Here is a 21,129-nt window from a genome sequence, read left to right as displayed (position 1 = left end):
CTCATCATTTTTTTCCAGTATCTGAGATATTAATGCAAAGTGTAATGTCAGTCTCTTCTCCTCTGGGAAGGCTTTACAATACATGATGGATCTTTGCTTTGGGGATTTTATTGCACTCAGTCACATGAGCATTACTGATGTAGAAAGATTAGTTCTGGATCAGAAACTCCAGAGAACACAGTTCCACTACTCTGCAGCCAAGTGCTCGGAAATTCAGAATTCTGAAGGTGCACTGAAGGAAGGGGTGTATTTGTTTAAAGCACTAATTATCCAAAATGTTAGTTGGATGATAAATACAAATTTTACTGGACTGCAAGAGAAGAAAAATTTGAAAATAGGGAAATGAACAGAAAGAGAGAGAAATCAGAGAGAGAAACACAACCTATATAATACTGTATTAATGGGTGCAAATAAAGGCTTGCTGTCCAGAAAAAAAAATTGCACAGTACTGTATTGTTAATATAGATCTGTGTGATTTTTGTGCTTCTGGAGGATTAAAAGCTATATCATCTGGGGGCGGGTTAGCACCCCTGGCCAGCAGGAGAACACCTAAATACATGGGGCCAGATGTGAATACACATCTTGGGACAACCTGTTAAATTATTGGTGCTGGATCACAGTGAAATCCACCGCAAATACTGCCCCTGTAAAACCCATCCCAAAATTCCTTTAATATCTGGAGTAAATAAGTAATAACACAAGCATAACAAACTAACTGTATTTTGCCACATTTAATCTTCTTTAATCTTTAATCTTTAATCTTTAGTCTTCACTGCACATGCAACACATATCTAAATGTCTAATTTTAGTTTTTCAAATCAAATCAATATCAAAACAAATCAAATCAAATCACAATTATTGTCACATCACATTTGTTCACATTCCACAGGTGGAAAATGAATGAAAATGTTAGGTGCGTAGCTCCTTACAGAATTTACATACAAAAAAATTATATAAATGTCTGAGAAGAAAACAAAATATATATACACCGACTCTGAATATACACAATATACACTAGTATTGCACTATTCCAATGTACAGTTGTACAGTAATAAGTTATGAAATAAAACTATGAAATGTGCTGTTGTACACATTCCCTATGTGCAGTTAGTCTAAGGTAGATAGTAAATGAGATGCAGGTACACAGGGATAAAATACTGATATAGAAATCTTCCAGGTTGTACGTGATGGATAGAAGATGTACAAGATATTAATCTATATGTGTAAGTACAGATTGGGGGGATTTTTTTTGGGGGGGGGGTGCGGATTTTCGCTCATACTAACTTATATTGCACTCATGAGCTAAAGACAGGTTTTTGTGTTCATCAAACAGTATTGTCTGTTGGACACCAACATTCCCTACTTTGAGTTTTGTCTTGACAAAGTGTTTGGCTTTTGTTTTGAAACATCACATTCAGTTTCTTCCCACTGTACTAAGTCTTCGTCTCACACACACATTTAGCGTAACGTTTTCTGGTTGTCCTGAGATGTTCTCAAAATAAGGTTACATCTGGCCTCACTACACTACGAAACATCTTCCCCGATCACTTCTTCTCATTTTGCACCTTCATCCTGCGCATAGAAGTTCAGAAGTTAAATTCTCTATAAAGGCAGAAATGCCACTTTTATACTATTATGTGTACCTGGCCATGACTCACACAACATACACCTACCACTGTGAAATGGTTATGCATGCTCAATTTCCTCATCATTGCTTTGTCTTCTTCACATTTACACTTCCTTCAACAACAAATATTGAAGTTAGATTAACATATTGTAGACCTTATTAGATGCAACACAGAAAGGTTTCTTTTGACATAAGTTGTAACCAAAAGTGAAAGTAGATCTCCAGCTGCCACAGAAGAACCACTTTTAGATCCATAAAGATTGAGCTATGTGAAGGGTATCTTAACTGTAAGACTCAATATGGTATACGTGTAAAATACTGTTGAAAAATGTTGTACAAACACAATACTTGAAAACATATTCTCAAATATTAAATGACAGCATGCAACTCGAAGTTCTGTCATGCTTTTATTGGATACAGGTGCTTACTCAAGGAACCAGCTAGAATACAAGAGGACTTTGATGAACCCCAGTGTGAGGAAGACTCTCCAGACTGATTAGAATCCATAATCCCGTTTAATCCAAAACATAAAAACCAGAGTCAGAGTCAAAAACAGTCCAAAGGTCAAAACACTAGAAAAATCCAAAACCAGCAATAGCACCAAAGGGAGATCCAGAAGCAGAGTCAAAGAGTACAGAAAAGGATCAAGGCAATCAAAAACCATCAACAATGAGGAGACAATGCTTGGTATGCAGGTAAACTGGCAATACTTCACACTGAGTCAGTGTACTGGAGGTCCTTAAATAGTCAGGTGAAATGAGCTGCAGGTGAGGGATCAAGGTGCAATGAGGGAGAATGTCAGTATTTGGGTGAGGTGGCGAGGACAGGTATTACACTTCACACCCAGAAAAATTTAATAAATGCCTGTTAGCTCTATAAGTTCTAGGAACCACCAGAGCTTGAGTGCTCACTCAGAAAACAGGTCATCTAGGAATCTAAAAGGTGTCACGATCGGCCCCTCCCAGTACTCCATGTGCTTTTGTTTTGTATTGGATCTTCTCCATGTGCTTTTTTTATTTTGATTCTTCTCTGTCCTGCCCCCTTGTTTCTTGACTTGAATCCGTGTTGTCCACCTGTGTATTGTTAACCCTTTTTGTTTCCCTGCATTTAAGTCCTGTGTTTTCCCCTGTGAGTTTGCTGGTCTTTGTATTGTTTTAATTGTTCGATCCTGTAGTGTATGTACCATTTGGTCCATGTTTGCTATTTTTTTCTTCCGGCCTCTGTTGTTTGTTTATCCTGTGTTTCTTTTGTTGTGTCTGTTCCCCATTCAATCCATGTTGGCTCTCTGACCATGGACTGTCTTGACCTTGAAAATGGATTTGCCCCCAGTAAATCTCGCTTCTCTACGCATATGCGTCCGCCTCATCATCGTTCTCACAGAATACACAGATACAAATACAAAAAATCACAGATACAAAAAGAAGCTAAATAATCATGCTTGATGGAACCCAATGAGGTAGGCAGAGGTTCCTGCAGGAGCATCAGGGGTTCCTCTAGAAACTACATTATATGTGAAGATTTTTGAGTCATAGAAAGTGTTTTTCAGTTCTTTGAGCATCCTATTAGATATTCAAGGTACATTTAGTTTTTACAGTGTTCCCTTTAAAGAATAATCCACTGAAAGGTTCTTTAAGGAACAAAAACAGTTCTTCTGGCATCATGTCAAAGAACCTTTGCACTTTTACTTTATCTGCAAAAATCACAGCAGACTCATTCATGGTTCTGGTATCATGATGTGATATAGTGAGGCCGCTAATGATTCCCTACAGAACAGTAGAATACAACGCACACACACACACACACACACACACACACACACACACACACACACACACACACACACACACACACACACACACACACTTTTACTCACCCACCCTCTCATTCATTCACTCAAAAAGAAAGGCCTGACTGCATCTGTAGGCTACAGGAAATACAGCATTATGAGTCTTCCCAGCTGAGCTCAGATTGCTCCTGCTGATATAACTCCGTGGGGAGCTGTTGTTCACAGTGCTTGACAGCCTAGGCGGACATGTTGATATGATTGCCCAGGCTTGCATCCGATTCTGCTTAGTTTCCTTCCATCCAGCCCTGTCTGTCTGGGCTGAACTAGCCACAGTGTCCCCATCACATGCTCAAATGATACGCATTCAAGTCCAGTGTACACTGTTGGGCAGTGTGGCGCTTATACACAAGCATGTTTAGAAAAACAGCCTCATTTCCTTAGCGAGGTCTCTCACATTCTCCTACTCATTGCTTTAATTAAGGAAGTGAGGGGGAGGAACTTAGAGGAGAAGGCAAAAGGTCAATCAATGAGAAGATGGAGGGTTTGAAAAGAAGATGGAACATGCTGGGAGGAGAGTGCTCACACAAACCAGTGGAGGAAGAAAGTGATTGCTGATGAGGAGTACGATGTGAGAGACAAGAAGTTGGTGGGTGGAGAAAAAGGGGTGAAACAAGGATGTCAGGCAAGGAATAAAGATTAGACGATGGAGTACTGCCAGAACAAGATGAGTGAGATACCACTAGCTATTACACTGGAAAACTTTCTATGACTGTAATCCATTATTCTGACTGTAGTTCACCTCATATATTCTGTGCATTCTCAAACTATAATCAAACCACATTCCTAGCCTATGCTCATCAGGAAGCAGCTAAAATTAAGGAATATGAACAAGAAAAAGTTGCTGTTAGGAAACTCTGCATCTCTGAAATGGAAACTTTATAGGAGAAGGTGAGAAAACCATTCTTAAAGGGGCATTCTTCTCTAAAAATAGAGTTTATTTGTCAAGTTATGCAGCATGCTGTAGCTCTTTTTTTGTCTCTCATCCGCATCAGACACAAGTCACAATTATTGTTCTGATGTTTTTGTTTAGCAATGTTCTTTTACAATATCCAGCACACATTACACAAATACATCATACAGCCACTGGAAATGTCAGTGGTATCATCAATTCTGATTGCTACCCTAGGCACTAAGCTAGAGGTTAATAAATACAACCAAGCTAGCATTAGTGTAACTCTCATCTTGGCCTGCAATCAAAATCTGGCATGCTGGATATTGTAGTAAAGAAAAGAACGATTCTATCTTTATTCGCAAATGGACATCAGAGAAAAGGAGTTTTTTTTTGTTGTTCTACCATTTAGACATAGAAAATGAGAAAATGGCAAACTGAGGTACACAATTAGCTAGGTAGCTGTCTTGTCATTTTTTTCTCCATTGTAGTGACATTTTAACACATTTACTGCAGTCATACAGCTGCAATACACTGTAAAAAATGGCTCATTAGTCATTTATTTATCTGATCTGACAAGCCATTTTTTTACAGTTTATGATATTCAGCTTCCTAGCAGTAACATTGATTATCTGGCATCCTTCAGCATGCACCAGCCCACCCTCAAGAATTCAGGCCGAAGTGAATTGTTCTTCTCACCATCAACATACATAATCAGAAGGTATATTTCCTATTATTAAACCTGAAAATCTTACAATAGATACTAGTGTGGCACTGCTGTAGCAGAGTTAAAATGTTTATCACAGATGTAGCGATGGTTACATTTTTCATTTTGACTGGAGTGTTCATTTAGCTTTAATGTGTGTCAATTGAATGAGATGTTGTTCCAAATCATCTTGGACTATTTCTACTATAGAAAAACACTTTTGGTCCTCTAAAGAACCTTTTAATGAATGCTTTTCAAGAACCCTTTCTGTAAAGTAGGAGTATGATTATTTTTTTGAAGTTTACAGATCCTCCACAAAATATAAAGGTCAAGGAAACCTCACATCACGCTTCTTTAAGCCTTTTTTTTTTCATATTTTTCATATTCCTCAATTCAAATATGTTTTTTTAGGGAAATGTGTTTTTTTAAACAAAAGATGCTTCTTTAAACATTCAAAGACAATGGTTCTATGTATAATCGCAAAAAATTTGTGCACCATGAAATGGTTCTTCAGATTAATGAAGAATATGTTGAATGTGTATATGGTTCTGAACCTTTTATATAGCATCAAATAGCATTCTGTATTGTTACAATGTCAAGCTTACAACAACTGAAGAACCCTTTTTGGTGCTAGACAGGACCCTTTTGAAAAGCGTTCTATACAGAAACATATACAATATATTCTCCATCAATTAATTCTCCATCAATTTCGCAAGGCAAAAAATCCTTTAAGTATTCAGTTGGTTCTTTGAGTGTTTTTGGTTCTATATAGAACCACTGTCTTTACTAAAGAAACCTTGAAAGACCACCTTTTTTAAGAGTGTAAGGCATTGCTCTAAAAACCTCTCTGTGGATCCCCTTTGTAGAGATAGAAACTGTTGAAGACTCTGTGAAGATATATTGAAATTCTGAAGTTTTTTAAACACCATATCAGGTCACAGAAATCAAGCAAGAACAGAAATATCATCTGTACTCAAGATCTCAGAGCATCTTTATTACAGAGGGAACCCACAAGTTTCAGTTATTATTGTTTTCTAGTATTGAAGAGTCTGGCATATCCGTCTGATGAATGCCTGTTACCACAGCAACATGGCCTTCTTGCCAGTGTGTACTTGAACACACACACATACATGTGCATTCACTCAAGCACACACATCCTTCCCTTATACTATGCTGTCAGTGCGCATGTAACAGACCAGTCAGCTGCATTCAAAAGAACTTTGTTCCTCTATTTGTTAAGAATGCATGAGAGATTAAAAATTAAACCAATTACCGTCTAAACACTTCGGGGAGAAGAGATGTGTTTGCTATGTGCTCACTTAAAATTGATGAAGTCTGCAGCACAACACAGAATGCAAATCGCCTTGAAATGTAAACAGTTTAAGAACCTTTTCTTACACAAAGATAGCAGAATCTTTTGGTTCCATTGTTCTGGATTGTGTTCAGGTGCTGGCCTTGATTTACTCTTTAATGCAAATATATCATTAGCCAGGACACACTGTCTATCATAGTCAGGACCAGGACAGTGCAATTACTAGTGACTAGCAATTTATAATCTTTATATAAACAGCAATCTATAGTTTAGTCTTTCATAAGGAAGAAGCTTAGGTTGTCACAAATATGACAGTTGAAAAGTTTTCGCAAATTCAATATGTAACAAAAATGTAACATATTATGTATGTAGGCAGCACGGTGGCGTGGTGGGTAGCGCTGTTGCCTCACAGCAAGGAGGGCCTAGGTTCGATTCCCCGGCCAGGCAACGGGGGTCCTCTCTGTGTGGAGTTTACATGTTCTCCCCGTGTCTGTGTGGGTTTCCTCCGGGTTCTCCGGTTTCCTCCCACAGTCCAAAGACATGCAGTCAGGCCAATTGGATGTGCTAAATTGTCCCTAGGTGTGAGTGTGTGAGTGACTGTCTGTGTCTGTCTGTCTGCCCTGTGATGGACTGGCGACCCATCCAGGGTGTATCCTGCCTTCTGCCCGAAGACTGCTGGGATAGGCTCCAGCACCCCAAACGTAAAAAGGTAAATGAAAGTAGGCATAGACAGAAGCAGAGCAAGAAGGTTATAAAAGCCTCCCTTCCAAAGTGCAGTTCCCAAGGCCTAGAACAAAATTTACCATGGGCACTGGCCTAGAGAAGAGACAAGGAACAGAAAAGAGATTGGATAGGGGCTGGACATGTGACCAGACTAGGGATTATATCAATACGGATATCAGTGCTGATACTGTTTATACCAATGTTTATTGATAATCTGATTAATACTAATCTCCATGATTTAGTGCAAAAAACAGACATAGCATGAAAAAGGATTGAAAATATTTGATAAGATTTAAAATGAAAAGATATGAAACGACTTGGTCATTTCCCTCACATGAATATATTAACAACCATAAGCAATACAAAATTAGTTGCCCCTGGTTATCAGGACAGCTTACACCAAGTTAAACTTAGGCTACCTAGCAGTCAAGGATTTATGATAGCCACTGAATTCACTGTATTCACGGAATTCCACTTGTACTTCTCTCCGATAAGCTGTTTTAGGCTTTCAAAATATCAAACTATGCTACCTGTAGATTTAACATAAGGAGAAGTTGGCTTCTTATTCACCAGCTTCTTGTTCTAATTTTCTCATTCCATCTTTGAAAAATTTGACCTAGAAGCTGACAGATACAAAGCTGATTTCAGCCTTGTAGTTTAAATGCTGGTAGCATGTATGATGAGGTGATTTAAGCTATCAAAATACCTAGGGGTACAGAGCTATCTATAAATATGCACTGTGGTAAGACAGTTCGACAAGGTGGCACAATTCATCAGAGCACTGGAAGGCTGCACTGAATATGTGTGTGCAGCAGCTGCTTTGCTAAACCAGGCACGCTGCACTGCTTCAGATTTATAAAATGCTGCATTATAGGTGTTTTATGGTTTAAGGTTTCTGGTGTTACCTCCTTTACACGCAACTACCGCTTTACATATATTGCATTTAGCTGCATTATTATTAAATTTAGTAAAGTGAGCCCACACTTTTGAATGTCTTACCCTTTCAGTCATGACAGGAGCACAGAACGATGCTCAGCATTTTAAATGGTTAAGGTAGTCAGAGGCCTGTGAACAATTCACATACAGTGGAGCACTCCTCCCGCTGATCTGAATGAGTACCTACCATGTGAAAGTGCCAGCTATGTAGAAGTCTGGCTGGCGGGCCAGAAGACTCTGAGGACACAGTCAGGGCAGGAAACTCAGTGGGTAGTGGAACAGGACGGGAGCCAGCACTGGAAAAGGACACAGGAGTTTCTCATGGACTCCTAGCTATTACTACTACAACCCCAATTCCAATGAAGTTGAAATGTTGTGCAAAACATAACTAAAAACAGAATACAATGATTTGCGAATCCTTTTCAACCTATATTCAATTGAATACACTACAAAGACAATATATTTAATGTTCAAATGGATAAACTTTATTGTTTTTTGCAAATATTCACTCATTTTGAATTTGATGCCTGCAACACATTCCAAAGAAGTTGGGACAGGGGCAACAAAATACTGGGAAAGTTTAGGACTGCTCAAAAAACAACTGTTTGGAACATTTTACAGGTGAACAGGTTAATTGGAAACAGGTGAGTGTCATGATTGGGTATAAAGGGAGCATCTCTGAAAGGCTCAGTTGTTCACAAGCAAGGATGGGGTGAGATTTACAACTTTGTGGACAACTGCGTGAGCAAATAGTCCAACAGTTTAAGAACAATGTTTCTCAACATGCAATTGCAAGGAATTTAGGGATTTCATTATCTACAATCCATAATATCATCAAATGTAATCTCTGCAAGTAAGCGGCAAGGCAGAAAACCAACATTGAATGCCCATGACCTTCGATCCCTCAGGCGGCACTGCATTAAAAAACAACATCATTCTGTAATGGATATTACCACATGGGCTCAGGAACACTTCAGAAAACCACTGTCAGTGAACACAGTTCGTCGCTCCATCTACAAGTGCAAGTTAAAACTCTGCCATGCAAAGCGAAAGCCATATATCAACACCACCCAGAAACGCCGCCGGCTTCTCTGGGCCCGAGCTCATCTAAGATGGACTGACGCAAAGTGGAAAAGTGTCCTGTGGCCTGACGAGTCCACATTTCAAACTGTTTTTGAAAATCATGGACGCCGTGTCCTCCAGGCCAAAGAGGAAAAGGACTGTTTGGATTGTTATCAGCGCAAAGTTCAAAAGCCAGCACCTCTGATGGTATGGGGGTTTGTTAGTGCCCATGGCATTGATAACTTGCACATCTGTGAAGGCACCATTAATGCTGAAAGGTACATGCAGGTTTTGGAGCAACATATGCTGCCAACCAAGCAACATCTTTTTCAGGGATATCCCTGCTTATTTCTGCACGTGTTACAACAGTGTGGCTTCGTAGTAAAAGAGTGCAGGTACTAGACTGGCCTGCCTGCAGTCCAGACCTGCCTCCCATTGAAAATGTGTGGTGCATTTTGAAGCACAAAATAAGACAACGGAGACTGTTGAGCAACTGAAGTTGTACATCAAGCAAGAATGGGAAAGAATTCCACCTACAAAGCTTCAACAATTAGTGTCCTCAGTTCCCAAACGCTTATTGAGTGTTGTTAAAAGGAAAGGTGATGTAACACAGTGGTAAACATGCCCCTGTCCCAACTTCTTTGGAACGTGTTGTAGGCATCAAATTCAAAATGAGTGAATATTTGCAAAAAACAATAAAGCTTATCTGTTTGAACATTAAATATCTTGTCTTTGTAGTGTATTCAGTTGAAGATAAGTTGAAAAGGATTTGCAAATCATCATATTCTGTTTTAATTTATGTTTTACACAACATCCCAACTTCATTGGAATTGGGGTTGTACTAATTTATTAATACATATTAGTAGTATAATAAGTTTGAAGGTAGTTTGACCAGCAGAGGATAGGTACTCTCTTGTGAGCCTTGGTTCCTCCCAAGGTTTCTTCCTCAGCTCTGAGGGAGTCGCCCGTGGCTTGCTCACCTGGGGGTTTTTACATTCATGTCAAAACTTTGTCTTTACTGGAACTCTGTGAAGCTGCTTTGTGACAACATCTGTTGTAAAAAAGCGCTATACAAATAAATTTGATTTCATTTGACTTGATTTAATTTGATTTGATACTGGGAGGCTGGAACTGTAACAGGACACTCAGAGGCCGGCATTGGAACAGGACAAGGGATGACCGTCGCTGGTGGAGTAGTCCTAAAAGCCAGTAATTAAGCAGCTCGAGGGGCTGGCGGAGGAAGAGCTATGCTAAAAGGCCAGCATGTCATGGAACTTGGTGGGCTGCAGGTCAGGGAATGCGCAGCCAGGCAGGTCAGAGAAGACTACACCAGGAGCTGAAACTGGAGCTTTAAAAACACGACACAATGTGTACACTATTTTAGGTTGATTTGTTACAAAATTGGCTCTTTTTTTTCCACAGATATTGGCATGATGCTGACAGCCAGAATCAGACTGGTCCCATCTCTAACAAAAACAGACCAATTAAAACACATGCATGCATTTATCCTGGGATGGCTCCCAACCAAAAACAAAAAAAAATGCCTACATTTAGCTACTGAATCCATTCTGTAGTGGTGGCAAGTAAAACCAGTAGTTAGCATCTACAAGTTCAAAAAGCATTTGCTGGCACAGGGCACATTGCACTGGTCATATTACTATGTTGAAAAAGCTGCAGGGAATATTTGCTAACACAAAGACAGAGGCTTGTCACTGTACTTCTGATGGGGGGAATGTGCCCTTTGTGTGCATTGATTGGCCTGATGAGCTCAGTCTGCACAGCTCCAGTGCAGATATGCAACGACCCCAGTGCATTTTGCCATTTTAATTAAACTCTTGATTTAGTCTCTAAAGTCTCTACTCAACAATCCTCTCCACAGAGTACAGTAGAGTGGGGGAAAGTATGTGAGAGCATGTGTGTGTGTGTGTGTATGTGTGAGTGAGACTCATAGACAGAAAGAGATATGGAAAGAGAAATTTGTAGATATTTGTGCATTTTGAATGCAGTAGACTGTTTCTCTTTATGTCTCTAACCTCTATAAGTTATGAGCATGCCCATTGATTTGTCTCCAAGTAATGATTTACTAAGTGTAACCCAATTCATTTTCTCTGACATAAAAATCAATCACTTCCTGAGACATGAGTAAATAGAATCTCGTTGTGTATTCTTCTGTGCAATATATCAAACGCAACAAATGTGGACACAAGCATACAAGGAGGACTCTCAAGACTTGTTCTGCTTTACAATACCTAGCTGTGCTTTGATGTTCTCTCTGGCCACAAAAACCACAATAGCTGCTCGCCACCAGCACAGACACTTTTGTTTGCTCAGAAAAGTATTTAGTCAGAATGAGAATCAAACCAGTACATTAGTGTTTAATTCAATTAAAGCTGTCAGTATCCCTTATAGTAGTGAATAAGTAATCTACTTCTATGGCAATTAATGAAGTAATGAATTATGGACTTGATGGACTATATACAACAAACCATGTATATATTTTCAAAGGTTACAAAATATATCACTTGTAAAAAATGGAAATTCTGTATTTATTTACTTTATATATACTAAGAGTTGGTTTCCTAGACAGGTATTAAGCATAGTCTTAAATTATAATTTCCTTTAAGTGGCGAATCTCCATTTAGAAACCTGAGCTGGCAATGGCTAGGTTTAATCCCTGTCTGGGAAACTGTAAATGTATCAATACAGTCATATGGAAAAGATTGGGCACCCTCTGCCAAAAATATATTTTATTGATTTTGTAAGTGAAAATAAGCACACATACTCTACACTTCTGCACAATTTAATTAACATTCACTGTTCTTTTGCTGAATTTAAGATATTAAAAAAAGTTCATGTTGAATTTTTCCCTAATATGTTAAGCCTAGCAAATACATAGAAATTGTGCACTAAAATGAGTGGAAATGCCATGTTGTGTTTCATGTATTGAATTACGTGTACTTATTTTCACTTACAAAATTGTAGAAAATATTTATACAGTGTGTATATACACACACACACACACACACACACACACACACACACACACACCTACACACACACACACACACACACACATATATATATATATATATACACTGCTCAAAAAAAATAAAGGGAACACTCAAATAACACATCCTAGATCTGAATGAATGAAATATTCTCATTGAATACTTTGTTCTGTACAAAGTTGAATGTGCTGACAACAAAATCACACAAAAATCATCAATGGAAATCAAATTTATTAACCAGTGGAGGCCTGGATTTGGAGTCACACACAAAATTAAAGTGGAAAAACACACTAGAGGCTGATCCAACTTTGATGTAATGTCCTTAAAACAAGTCAAAATGAGGCTCAGTATTTTGTGTGGCCTCCACGTGCCAGTATGACCTCCCTACAATGCCTGGGCATGCTCCTGATGAGGTGGCGGATGGTCTCCTATGGGATCTCCTCCCAGACCTGGACTAAAGCACCCGCCAACTCCTGGACAGTCTGTGGTGGATGGAGCAAGATGTGCTCAATCGGATTCATGTCTGGGGAACGGGCGGGTCAGTCCATACCTTCAATGCCTTCATCTTGCAGGAACTGCTGACACACTCCAGCCACATGAGGTCTAGCATTGTCCTGCATTAGGAGGAACCCAGGGTCAACCGCACCAGCATATGGTCTCACAAGGGGTCTGAGGATCTCATGGCAGTCAGGCTACCTCTGGCGAGCACATGGAGGGCTGTGCGGCCCTCCAAAGAAATGCCACCCCACACCATTACTGACCAACTGCCAAACCGGTCATGCTGAAGGATGTTGCAGGCAGCAGATCGCTCTCCACGGCGTCTCCAGACTCTGTCATGTCTGTCACATGTGCTCAGTGTGAACCTGCTTTCATCTGTGAAGAGCACAGGGCACCAGTGGCGAATTTGCCAATCCTGCTGTTCTCTGGCAAATGCCAAGCGTCCTGCACGGCGTTGGGCTGTGAGCACCACCCCCATCTGTGGATGTCGGGCCCTCATACCATCCTCATGGAGTCGGTTTCTAACCGTTTGTGCAGACACATGCACATTTGTGGCCTGCTGGAGGTCATTTTGCAGGGCTCTGGCAGTGCTCCTCCTGTTCCTCCTTGCACAAAGGCGGAGGTAGCGGTCCTGCTGCTCTCCAAACTTGTCACGAAATTTTTTTTGTTCTACAATTGGCACTGCTAGAAATTCTTAAGAGTGAAGTCTAATTAAGTCTATTTTCATTCATATTTTATTTTTTTTAGTTCACCTGCATGATTAGGAACACCTAATGGTCAGCCATGACTTCCTGATTCACTAAGGAATATATATAAGATGAAACACAGGCCAAATTCTCTCATTGTCCATCACTAGAATAATTAAGCAGATAGCAGATTAATTAATAGACTGGCGACCTGTCCAGGGTGTATCCTGCCTTCCGCCCGAAGACTGCTGGGATAGGCTCCAGCACCCCCCGCAACCCTGACGGAGAAGCGGCTTAGAAAATGGATGCAACAAGTGACTTTAAAAATCCATGACGAAACCAAACTCCACAGGTCAGCAGAGTGTGACATGCCCTTTCCAATCAGCCTGGATCTCATTGCTAGCTCTCAGGTAATAGACGATAAGAAGATAAGAACCCCGAAATCTTGTAAATTTGTATACAACTTTAGATGTACCTTAGGTGGCCTTGTTGAGAGGCTCGCCTGATGATGCACCCATTACTGACACATCCACACATGAGTCAAAGGTCCCCATTCTCAGTGCATATGTCAACTAAAGGAGTATAAAGCTCCTGTGAGAGCAGTGGAACTGCATTCTCTGGAGTGATTCAGTACCATCAAATAACTTTGGGATCCAACATGTGTGCCTGACTTCACCAATGCTCTTGTAGCTGAATTCAGTAAAATCCTCAATGCAGTGCACTAGTATCTCATATAAAGCCTTCCAAGAAAAAGTAGATGCTGTTATTGCAGCAAAGGAACAAATTCCCAAGTCATACCCTGGATTTCAGAAAATATGCTGCATGAACTGTGTATGTATATATATGCACACACTATGCTACACACACTACATATAGTGCATATAACATTAGTCTCACAGCCTGTTCCTGGAGAGCCTTTAGCTGCAGCCTGCATCCATTAAGGTGCTCAACACCTTACTTAATTCTAATAGATCTTATCCAGCCAATGAGGGACTTGGTAAGTGGATGATTAGCTGGAGCTGGTTGGGAAAATTGGGCTGGAACTAGGCTCTGCAAGAAGGTAGCTCTCTAGGACAGAGACTGAACATCACTGGCACATATAAACACTGTGTGGCAAGAAACACATATAAATGGATCCATTAAGTCCTGCTTCATATTTTGAAATATGCATTATGATAATGCACATTTCCAACTAATAATTCTCAAATGGTTGGGAAGGTACATTTGAATCTTGAGTAGTCAAATTAAATCAAGTACTTGTCCCCAACTTCAACTAAATCCAGAATGTAGTAACCCAGTGGTTATTTTGGATAGGTGTGCCTTCACATGACACGTACATGCAGGAAAAGTTCACATGCTTGAATCAGTTACTTTGCATACAGTTTGTGAAACACATTCATTGTAATGACAAAACTGCACCTATCATGGGCACCTTAGGGCTTAAACTTCTCTGCACTAAATAATGGTCATTGTCTTTGTCTCCGTGCCACCTCTCACATAGCAATTATAGTCAGTGCACAGCCTCAGTCTCACACTCAGCGAATAATCTCACACCTCCCAGAAATCCGAGGGTCCCCCACTGCTTTGGGCTCATCATCACTTATTATCGCCTTCTTAATAGAAGTGGTTGCTATGGAAGCCACCAGTTCTGAGCCTGAGGACAGCATTAGGTAGAGATATTCCTGTACCAGACTCTATCATTTCTTAGTGCCTGCACTGCAGCACTAGGGATCTACCCCTGGAGTACAGACTAACCAGTGAGGCTTGCTAAGGAATTTTAACTATTACAGTGTATTTTTAAGTTGTATTATTAGAGTAGTTGTAACATTAGAGTAGTTAAGTATAAATTGCCTTAGTTTGTAAATTGTTGAAATCAGGTGATACAATGCAGATGATCCGCTGTGGCGACCCCTAAAGGGAGCAGCCGAAAGAAGAAGAAGAAGAAGGTGATACAATGCACTTTTATGCAAGGAATACTCAAATTACTTTTTAAAAGGCTAAAAAAGTTTCATATGGCAACTAGGTTTAATTAGTACCTTCCTAAAGGGCAAGATTCAACTAAGCTTAAGAGATATGGGGTAAAAACAATTTGAAGGGGCACTGAAAATGTGTATTTTGCCATGCTGATAGAACCACATTACACTAGTGACCCCTATCGTTTTGTGCTGAAAGTGCACTTTGTAGAACAAGGTCTTTCGAATACTCTGGGCTCAGTGCATCTGACTAATTTCTCCTTTTCTTATTCACAGACTCTGTCAACCAGCAAATTGAAAAGACAACCTGTGGCTTCCTATCCAAGCATCGTCATTTACAGGACTTACAGTCTCAGCTAGGATCAGTAGCAGAGAAGCTGAACCAAGTTCTTTAGCATACATTGCAAGCTGCACTTCCTCACTGTTAAGTCTAACTGTGCCAGTGTGACCCTGGGGCCTGCCAGCTCAGCCATGCTGTTTATCTGGGTCAGCTGACACAGATGAATGGGTCTATGTCTGTCAGATGAGGTTCAGGCAGACGTTGCAGTTTTCTTTAGTGAAAGATACATGTGTGCAGATACTCCATTGCACCACCTCAGAGGTGCTGACTGATGTGAAAGGCTCAGCCATGGAGGCTCAGAGCTGCATGAAACTGTCAAAACACTGAAGGAGTAAGAAGGCACACCCGACTCCATGGAACTCCGCTGAAAGTGCACAAGGGTAGCATTGCATCAACAAGATTTATCCATTTTTCATAGTACATACTTGCACCATCATCAATGGATAATTAAACTTGGTTGAACATTAAATAATCCTGTATTTACCTTTGGGCTTTAATAGGAGTACAATTCCTGTTTATTATTCCTTTTTAATTGGGTAAATTAACACATTGTGTAGTGAGAGCAGAGGGACCCTCACCATGGTTTTGCCGCCCCCTGACAAGCGGCACGTGTGTCTAACCACCATTGTCATCATGACTAGTATGGCTTTCATGGATGCTTACCTGGTGGAGCAGAACCAGGGTCCACGGAAGATTGGTGTTTGCATCATTGTCCTGGTGGGGGACATCTGCTTCCTCATAGTTCTCCGCTACGTTGCTGTGTGGGTCGGGGCTGAGGTTAGGACTGCAAAACGTGGCTATGCCATGATCCTCTGGTTCCTTTACATCTTCGTTCTGGAAATCAAGCTTTATTTTGTGTTCCAGAACTACAAGGCTGACCGCAAGAGCCTGGAGACTGTAGCTCGAAAAGCTTTGACTCTGTTGCTTTCAGTTTGTGTTCCAGGGCTCTATCTTGTCCTGGTTGCCCTGGACAGCATGGAGTATGTTAGAACTTTCCGTAAGAAGGAAGACATGCGTGGTCGATTGTTTTGGGTGGCACTAGACCTTTTAGACGTGCTAGACATCCAGGCCAACCTGTGGGAGCCACAGCGAACTGGGCTGCCCATCTGGGCTGAAGGGCTAATGTTTTTCTACTGTTACATACTGCTACTGATTCTACCATGTGTGTCTCTGAGTGAGATCAGTGTGCAGGGTGAGCATGTGTCTCCGCAGAAAATGATGCTGTACCCTGTGCTCAGCCTTGTCACCATTAACATTGTCACCATTCTCATCCGTGGGGTCAACATGGTACTGTTCCAGGACAGTCGTGTCTCCACAATATTTATTGGCAAGAATGTAGTTGCCATAGCCACCAAGGCCTGCACATTCCTGGAGTACCGGCGACAAGTGAAGGAGTTTCCACCACAAGATCCTGCAGGCATTGCTATGGAGATCCAGCAGAACTCAGTTCCGCATAACCAAACTCTGCCAAACACTACAACGAACCTGCCAGAAGAGCCATCACCACCCCGTGAGGTCATTGACACGTGACCAAAGCTGACATAGACATTATACATTACCTGGACATCGTAAACTGACTATGGCTTGGTCTTTAGGCAGGATGAAATAAACCATTATTGACTGTTCTAGTTCAGGGAATAGCTAAGGAATATTCTTGACTCCTTTGGACTAGATTAGCTTGATGTTCAAAATTAAGATTCCTTTTTTAAGAGTATTTTTATCTTTTTTGTTGTAAAGTTAATGCTCAGTGACAAGTCACAGCCAAATGAAAGTGAATCCTTGAAATTTGTAAGTGAATCCACAATTTTTCAAAAATTGTTTTAATCATGTTACATGTGGGATGAATTTTTGATGACCCCAGAAGCATTAATATTGCACACAGAATTGAATGAGAAGAGCAAATATGTCCTGGCCTGGCTGGATATGCAGCTATTACTAAAGCGTCAACTATGAAGATATGTTAACATAAACTCTTAAAAAAGATCTAGAGGGGTTTGTGGGGTTCCAGACATAACCATTTAAGAATGGTAGGTTTTTTACCTCTTCAGTCATGACTTACAGTTCTTTGTAGTATGTGGATGTGAGGATCTATGTCATCATTACATAACATTAATATTTAAAGAATTATTAAGCATTGAGAGAAACGGAACCACTTCTTGGATAATTCTGTATGGAGCTATCTATCCTATTCCTACACTTTGATGTATGTCCTGGAGGCTACACAATGGTTGTTGGCCATCTTTACCAACATAAAAATAATTCTGAACTTCATACAACAACACTGGCATAACTACTGGGAGCATTGTGGGTGCCCCTCATATTGGTACTGACACAAACACTACACAGGAAGTCCTGATGTCTATTCAACTTCCTTTTATTTATAACGCCATCAATGGTAGTGGCCTTACAACAGCTCCTTTACAACATACAACAGGATTATTATTTAAAATTACAAGAAATCTAACATAAATATTTAGGTTATGTGCTACGTGGTAGTGGGTAGAGTGCCAAATTGTTTGAAACATAACAATAGCAAGTAAATTGTCAATAATGCTTCATGCTTCCAAAGTGCCAAGAATTTGTCAATCTATATATATATATATATATATATATATATATATATATATATATATATATATGTACACACACACTGCTTGGCCAAAAAAAGGCCACCACCTGGATTTAACTAAGCAAATAGGTAGAAGCCTCCATTGTTTGTTTCATCTGGCAATACATTATTTAACCTTAACTGATGCAGTGAGTAGCTTCTCATTTGTGAAACAACCATGTCAAAAGACATCCTGTGGTTGTGGAAGAGATGTTGATCTGTTTTAGAAGGGTCAAATTATTGGCATGCATCAAGCAGAGAAAACATCTAAGGAGATAGCTGAAACTACTAAAATCAGGTTAAGAACTGTCCAAAGCATAATTAAAAAGTGGAAGAACAGTGGGGAAACATCTTTGAGGAAGTAATGTGGTCGGAAAAGAATCTTGAATGATCGTGATCAGCGATCACTTAAATGTTTGGTGAAATCAAATCTTAGAAAAACAACAGTAGAACTCAGAGATGTGTTTAATAATGAATGTGAGAGCATTTCCACATGCACAATGGGAAGGGAATGAGGTTAGCTGACTACCTGAATATACTGAATGATGAGATTATTCCATCAATGGATTGATGGCATGGGCATATTCCAAGATGACAATGCCAGGATTCATCGGGCTCAAATTGTGAAAGAGTGGTTCAGGGAGCATGAAACATCATTTTCACACATGGATCATCCACACCTGAACCCAATTGAGAATCTTTGGGATATGCTAGAGAAGACTTTGCGCAGTGGTCCAAAACCCTCATCATCAGTATAAGATCTCGGGGGAAAAATTAAGGCAACTCTGGACAGAAAGAAATGTTGTGACATTGCAGAAGCTTGCCGAATCAATGCCACAGCGAATGCGTGCTGTAAAAAGCTAAAGGCGGTCCAACGAAATAGTGTGTGACCTTTTTTTGGCCAGGCAGTATATATAAATTTAACATTTTGGAGACACCTTGCTAGTCAAAGGTTGGACCCCTTTTGCCTTTAGAACTGCCTTAATTATTCATGGCATACTTTCAACAAGGTGTTGGAAACATTCCTCAGAGATTTTGGTTGGTTATTTGAGTTACTGTTGCCTTTCTATCATCTCGAACCAGTCTGCCTATTCTCCTCTGACCTCTCACATCAACAAGGCATTTTTATCCACACAACTGCCACTCACTGGATATTTTCTCTTTTTCAGACCATTGTCTGTAAACTCTAGAGATGGTTGTGGGTGAAAATCCCAGTAGATCAGCAGTTTCTGAAATACTCAGACCAGCCTGTCTGGCACCAATAACCATGCCACATTCAAAGTCACTTAAATCACATTTCTTCCCCATTCTGATGCTCAGTTTGCACTTGAGCAAGTTGTCTTGACCTCCTCTACATGCCTAAATGCATTGAGTTGCGGCCATGTGATTGGCTGATTAGCAATTTGTGTTAACAAGCAACTGAACAGGTGCAACCTAATAAAGTGGCCAGTGAGTATATATATATATATATATATATATATATATATATATATATATATATATATACACAGTATATATTATATATACAGTATACTCACAGCTCCAGTATATATACATTCTCACAGCTCCAGAGGAAAACTATAAGCTATTCATAATCTCTTAAAAGGAACAGTTCCACATACAACCATTTTGGTGTCAGGGAAAACCCTCCCAAAATGGTTGTATGTGGAACTGTTCCTTTTAAGAGATTATGAATAGCTTATATATATATATATATATATATATATATATATATATATATATATATATATATATATAGTTTTCCTCTGGAGCTGTGAGAATCTAATGCATTCAGCAGATATTCAAAATGGTTTTGTTTCCAAATTAAGGTTATACAGTAAAATCTTCAGTAACATCAGGATTGAGGCTTAAAATAATTCCTGCAGTGTTCACAGTAACACACTTGTGTTGAAAGTACACTGGGATTTCACTGTGTAAATGTGTTACAAACTTTATGTTTTTGTGTGTCGTTGTGAGAGACAAATAGAAAAGTAAACCTATCTGAGAGAAATCTAACATATTATAACAAATCCTGAAAAAAACTGTCAGTGCAAAAAGGTTAAATATTATTATTATCATTATTATTATTATTATTGTAAGTTGTTTTTTATTTTACAATTCTTTATCATTACCCTTCAACTGTGACATTTTAAAAGTTATTATTAAATGCATTTTGGTAACATCTGAAGCTTGTTTTGACACTTATGATCACATGGTAAGAAGCTGATCCAACAAATATACAGCCGTAACACACCATAATTTCCATAATTTCAATTGCAGTCATAATATATTTGTTTAGATATTTATACACATGCACACAATCCCACAAACTCACCCCAAAAGACCAGCATCCAGAAGGGAGTGTACAGTGAAGATTACTTTTATGGGCTTTGGCTGATAGGTAGACTCCACTTTACACACCATAATTTCCATAATTTCAATTGCAGTCATAATATATTTGTTTAGATATTTATACACATGCACACAATCCCACAAACTCACCCCAAAAGACCAGCATCCAGAAGGGAGTGTACAGTGAAGATTACTTTTATGGGCTTTGGCTGATAGGTAGACTCCTCTTTACTTTGTTTTAGAGACCTGTACTGAGGAGACATCTACAACACTTCTACTTCATCTGTGTTCCTAAGCTTAGCCTCCTCAGCTCATCATTGTCCAAAATATTTAAAATATATTATTAAAATAAAAAATCCTAATAACTTTTATGAGAAGTGGACCTAATGTTAAGTAAAGCTAACAATCTATTGTTATGTCTAAAATCTGACATATATATAAGGGCATAAAAACAAATGAAATGCTTAAAGTCTACCTCTCACTATCACACAAGATGAGATATTTATAGTAGCACATGACCTAAGGCCTTAACAGAACATTCAGTGCATTAGTTGCTTTCTAGC

At 39.6% G+C, this 21,129-nt stretch overlaps 1 protein-coding gene across 1 annotated transcript in view; it reads left to right on the top strand.

Annotated features, from left to right (window-relative positions):
• The window catches only part of tmem121aa (transmembrane protein 121Aa), a 37,709-nt gene extending 19,470 nt beyond the window's left edge, over positions 1-18,239 (top strand). The window contains exon 2 of the mRNA XM_017708785.2: positions 15,543-18,239. Coding sequence (XP_017564274.1) covers positions 16,186-17,136 — 951 coding nt within the window. The 5' untranslated portion in view covers positions 15,543-16,185 and the 3' untranslated portion in view covers positions 17,137-18,239. The remainder of the gene's footprint in view (positions 1-15,542) is intronic.
• Positions 18,240-21,129: the final 2,890 nt, after the last annotated feature.

This window comes from Pygocentrus nattereri, chromosome 10 (assembly GCF_015220715.1).
Source record: "Pygocentrus nattereri isolate fPygNat1 chromosome 10, fPygNat1.pri, whole genome shotgun sequence".
Classification (NCBI taxonomy): domain Eukaryota; kingdom Metazoa; phylum Chordata; class Actinopteri; order Characiformes; family Serrasalmidae; genus Pygocentrus; species Pygocentrus nattereri.
This window is presented reverse-complemented; position numbering and strand designations above follow the sequence as displayed.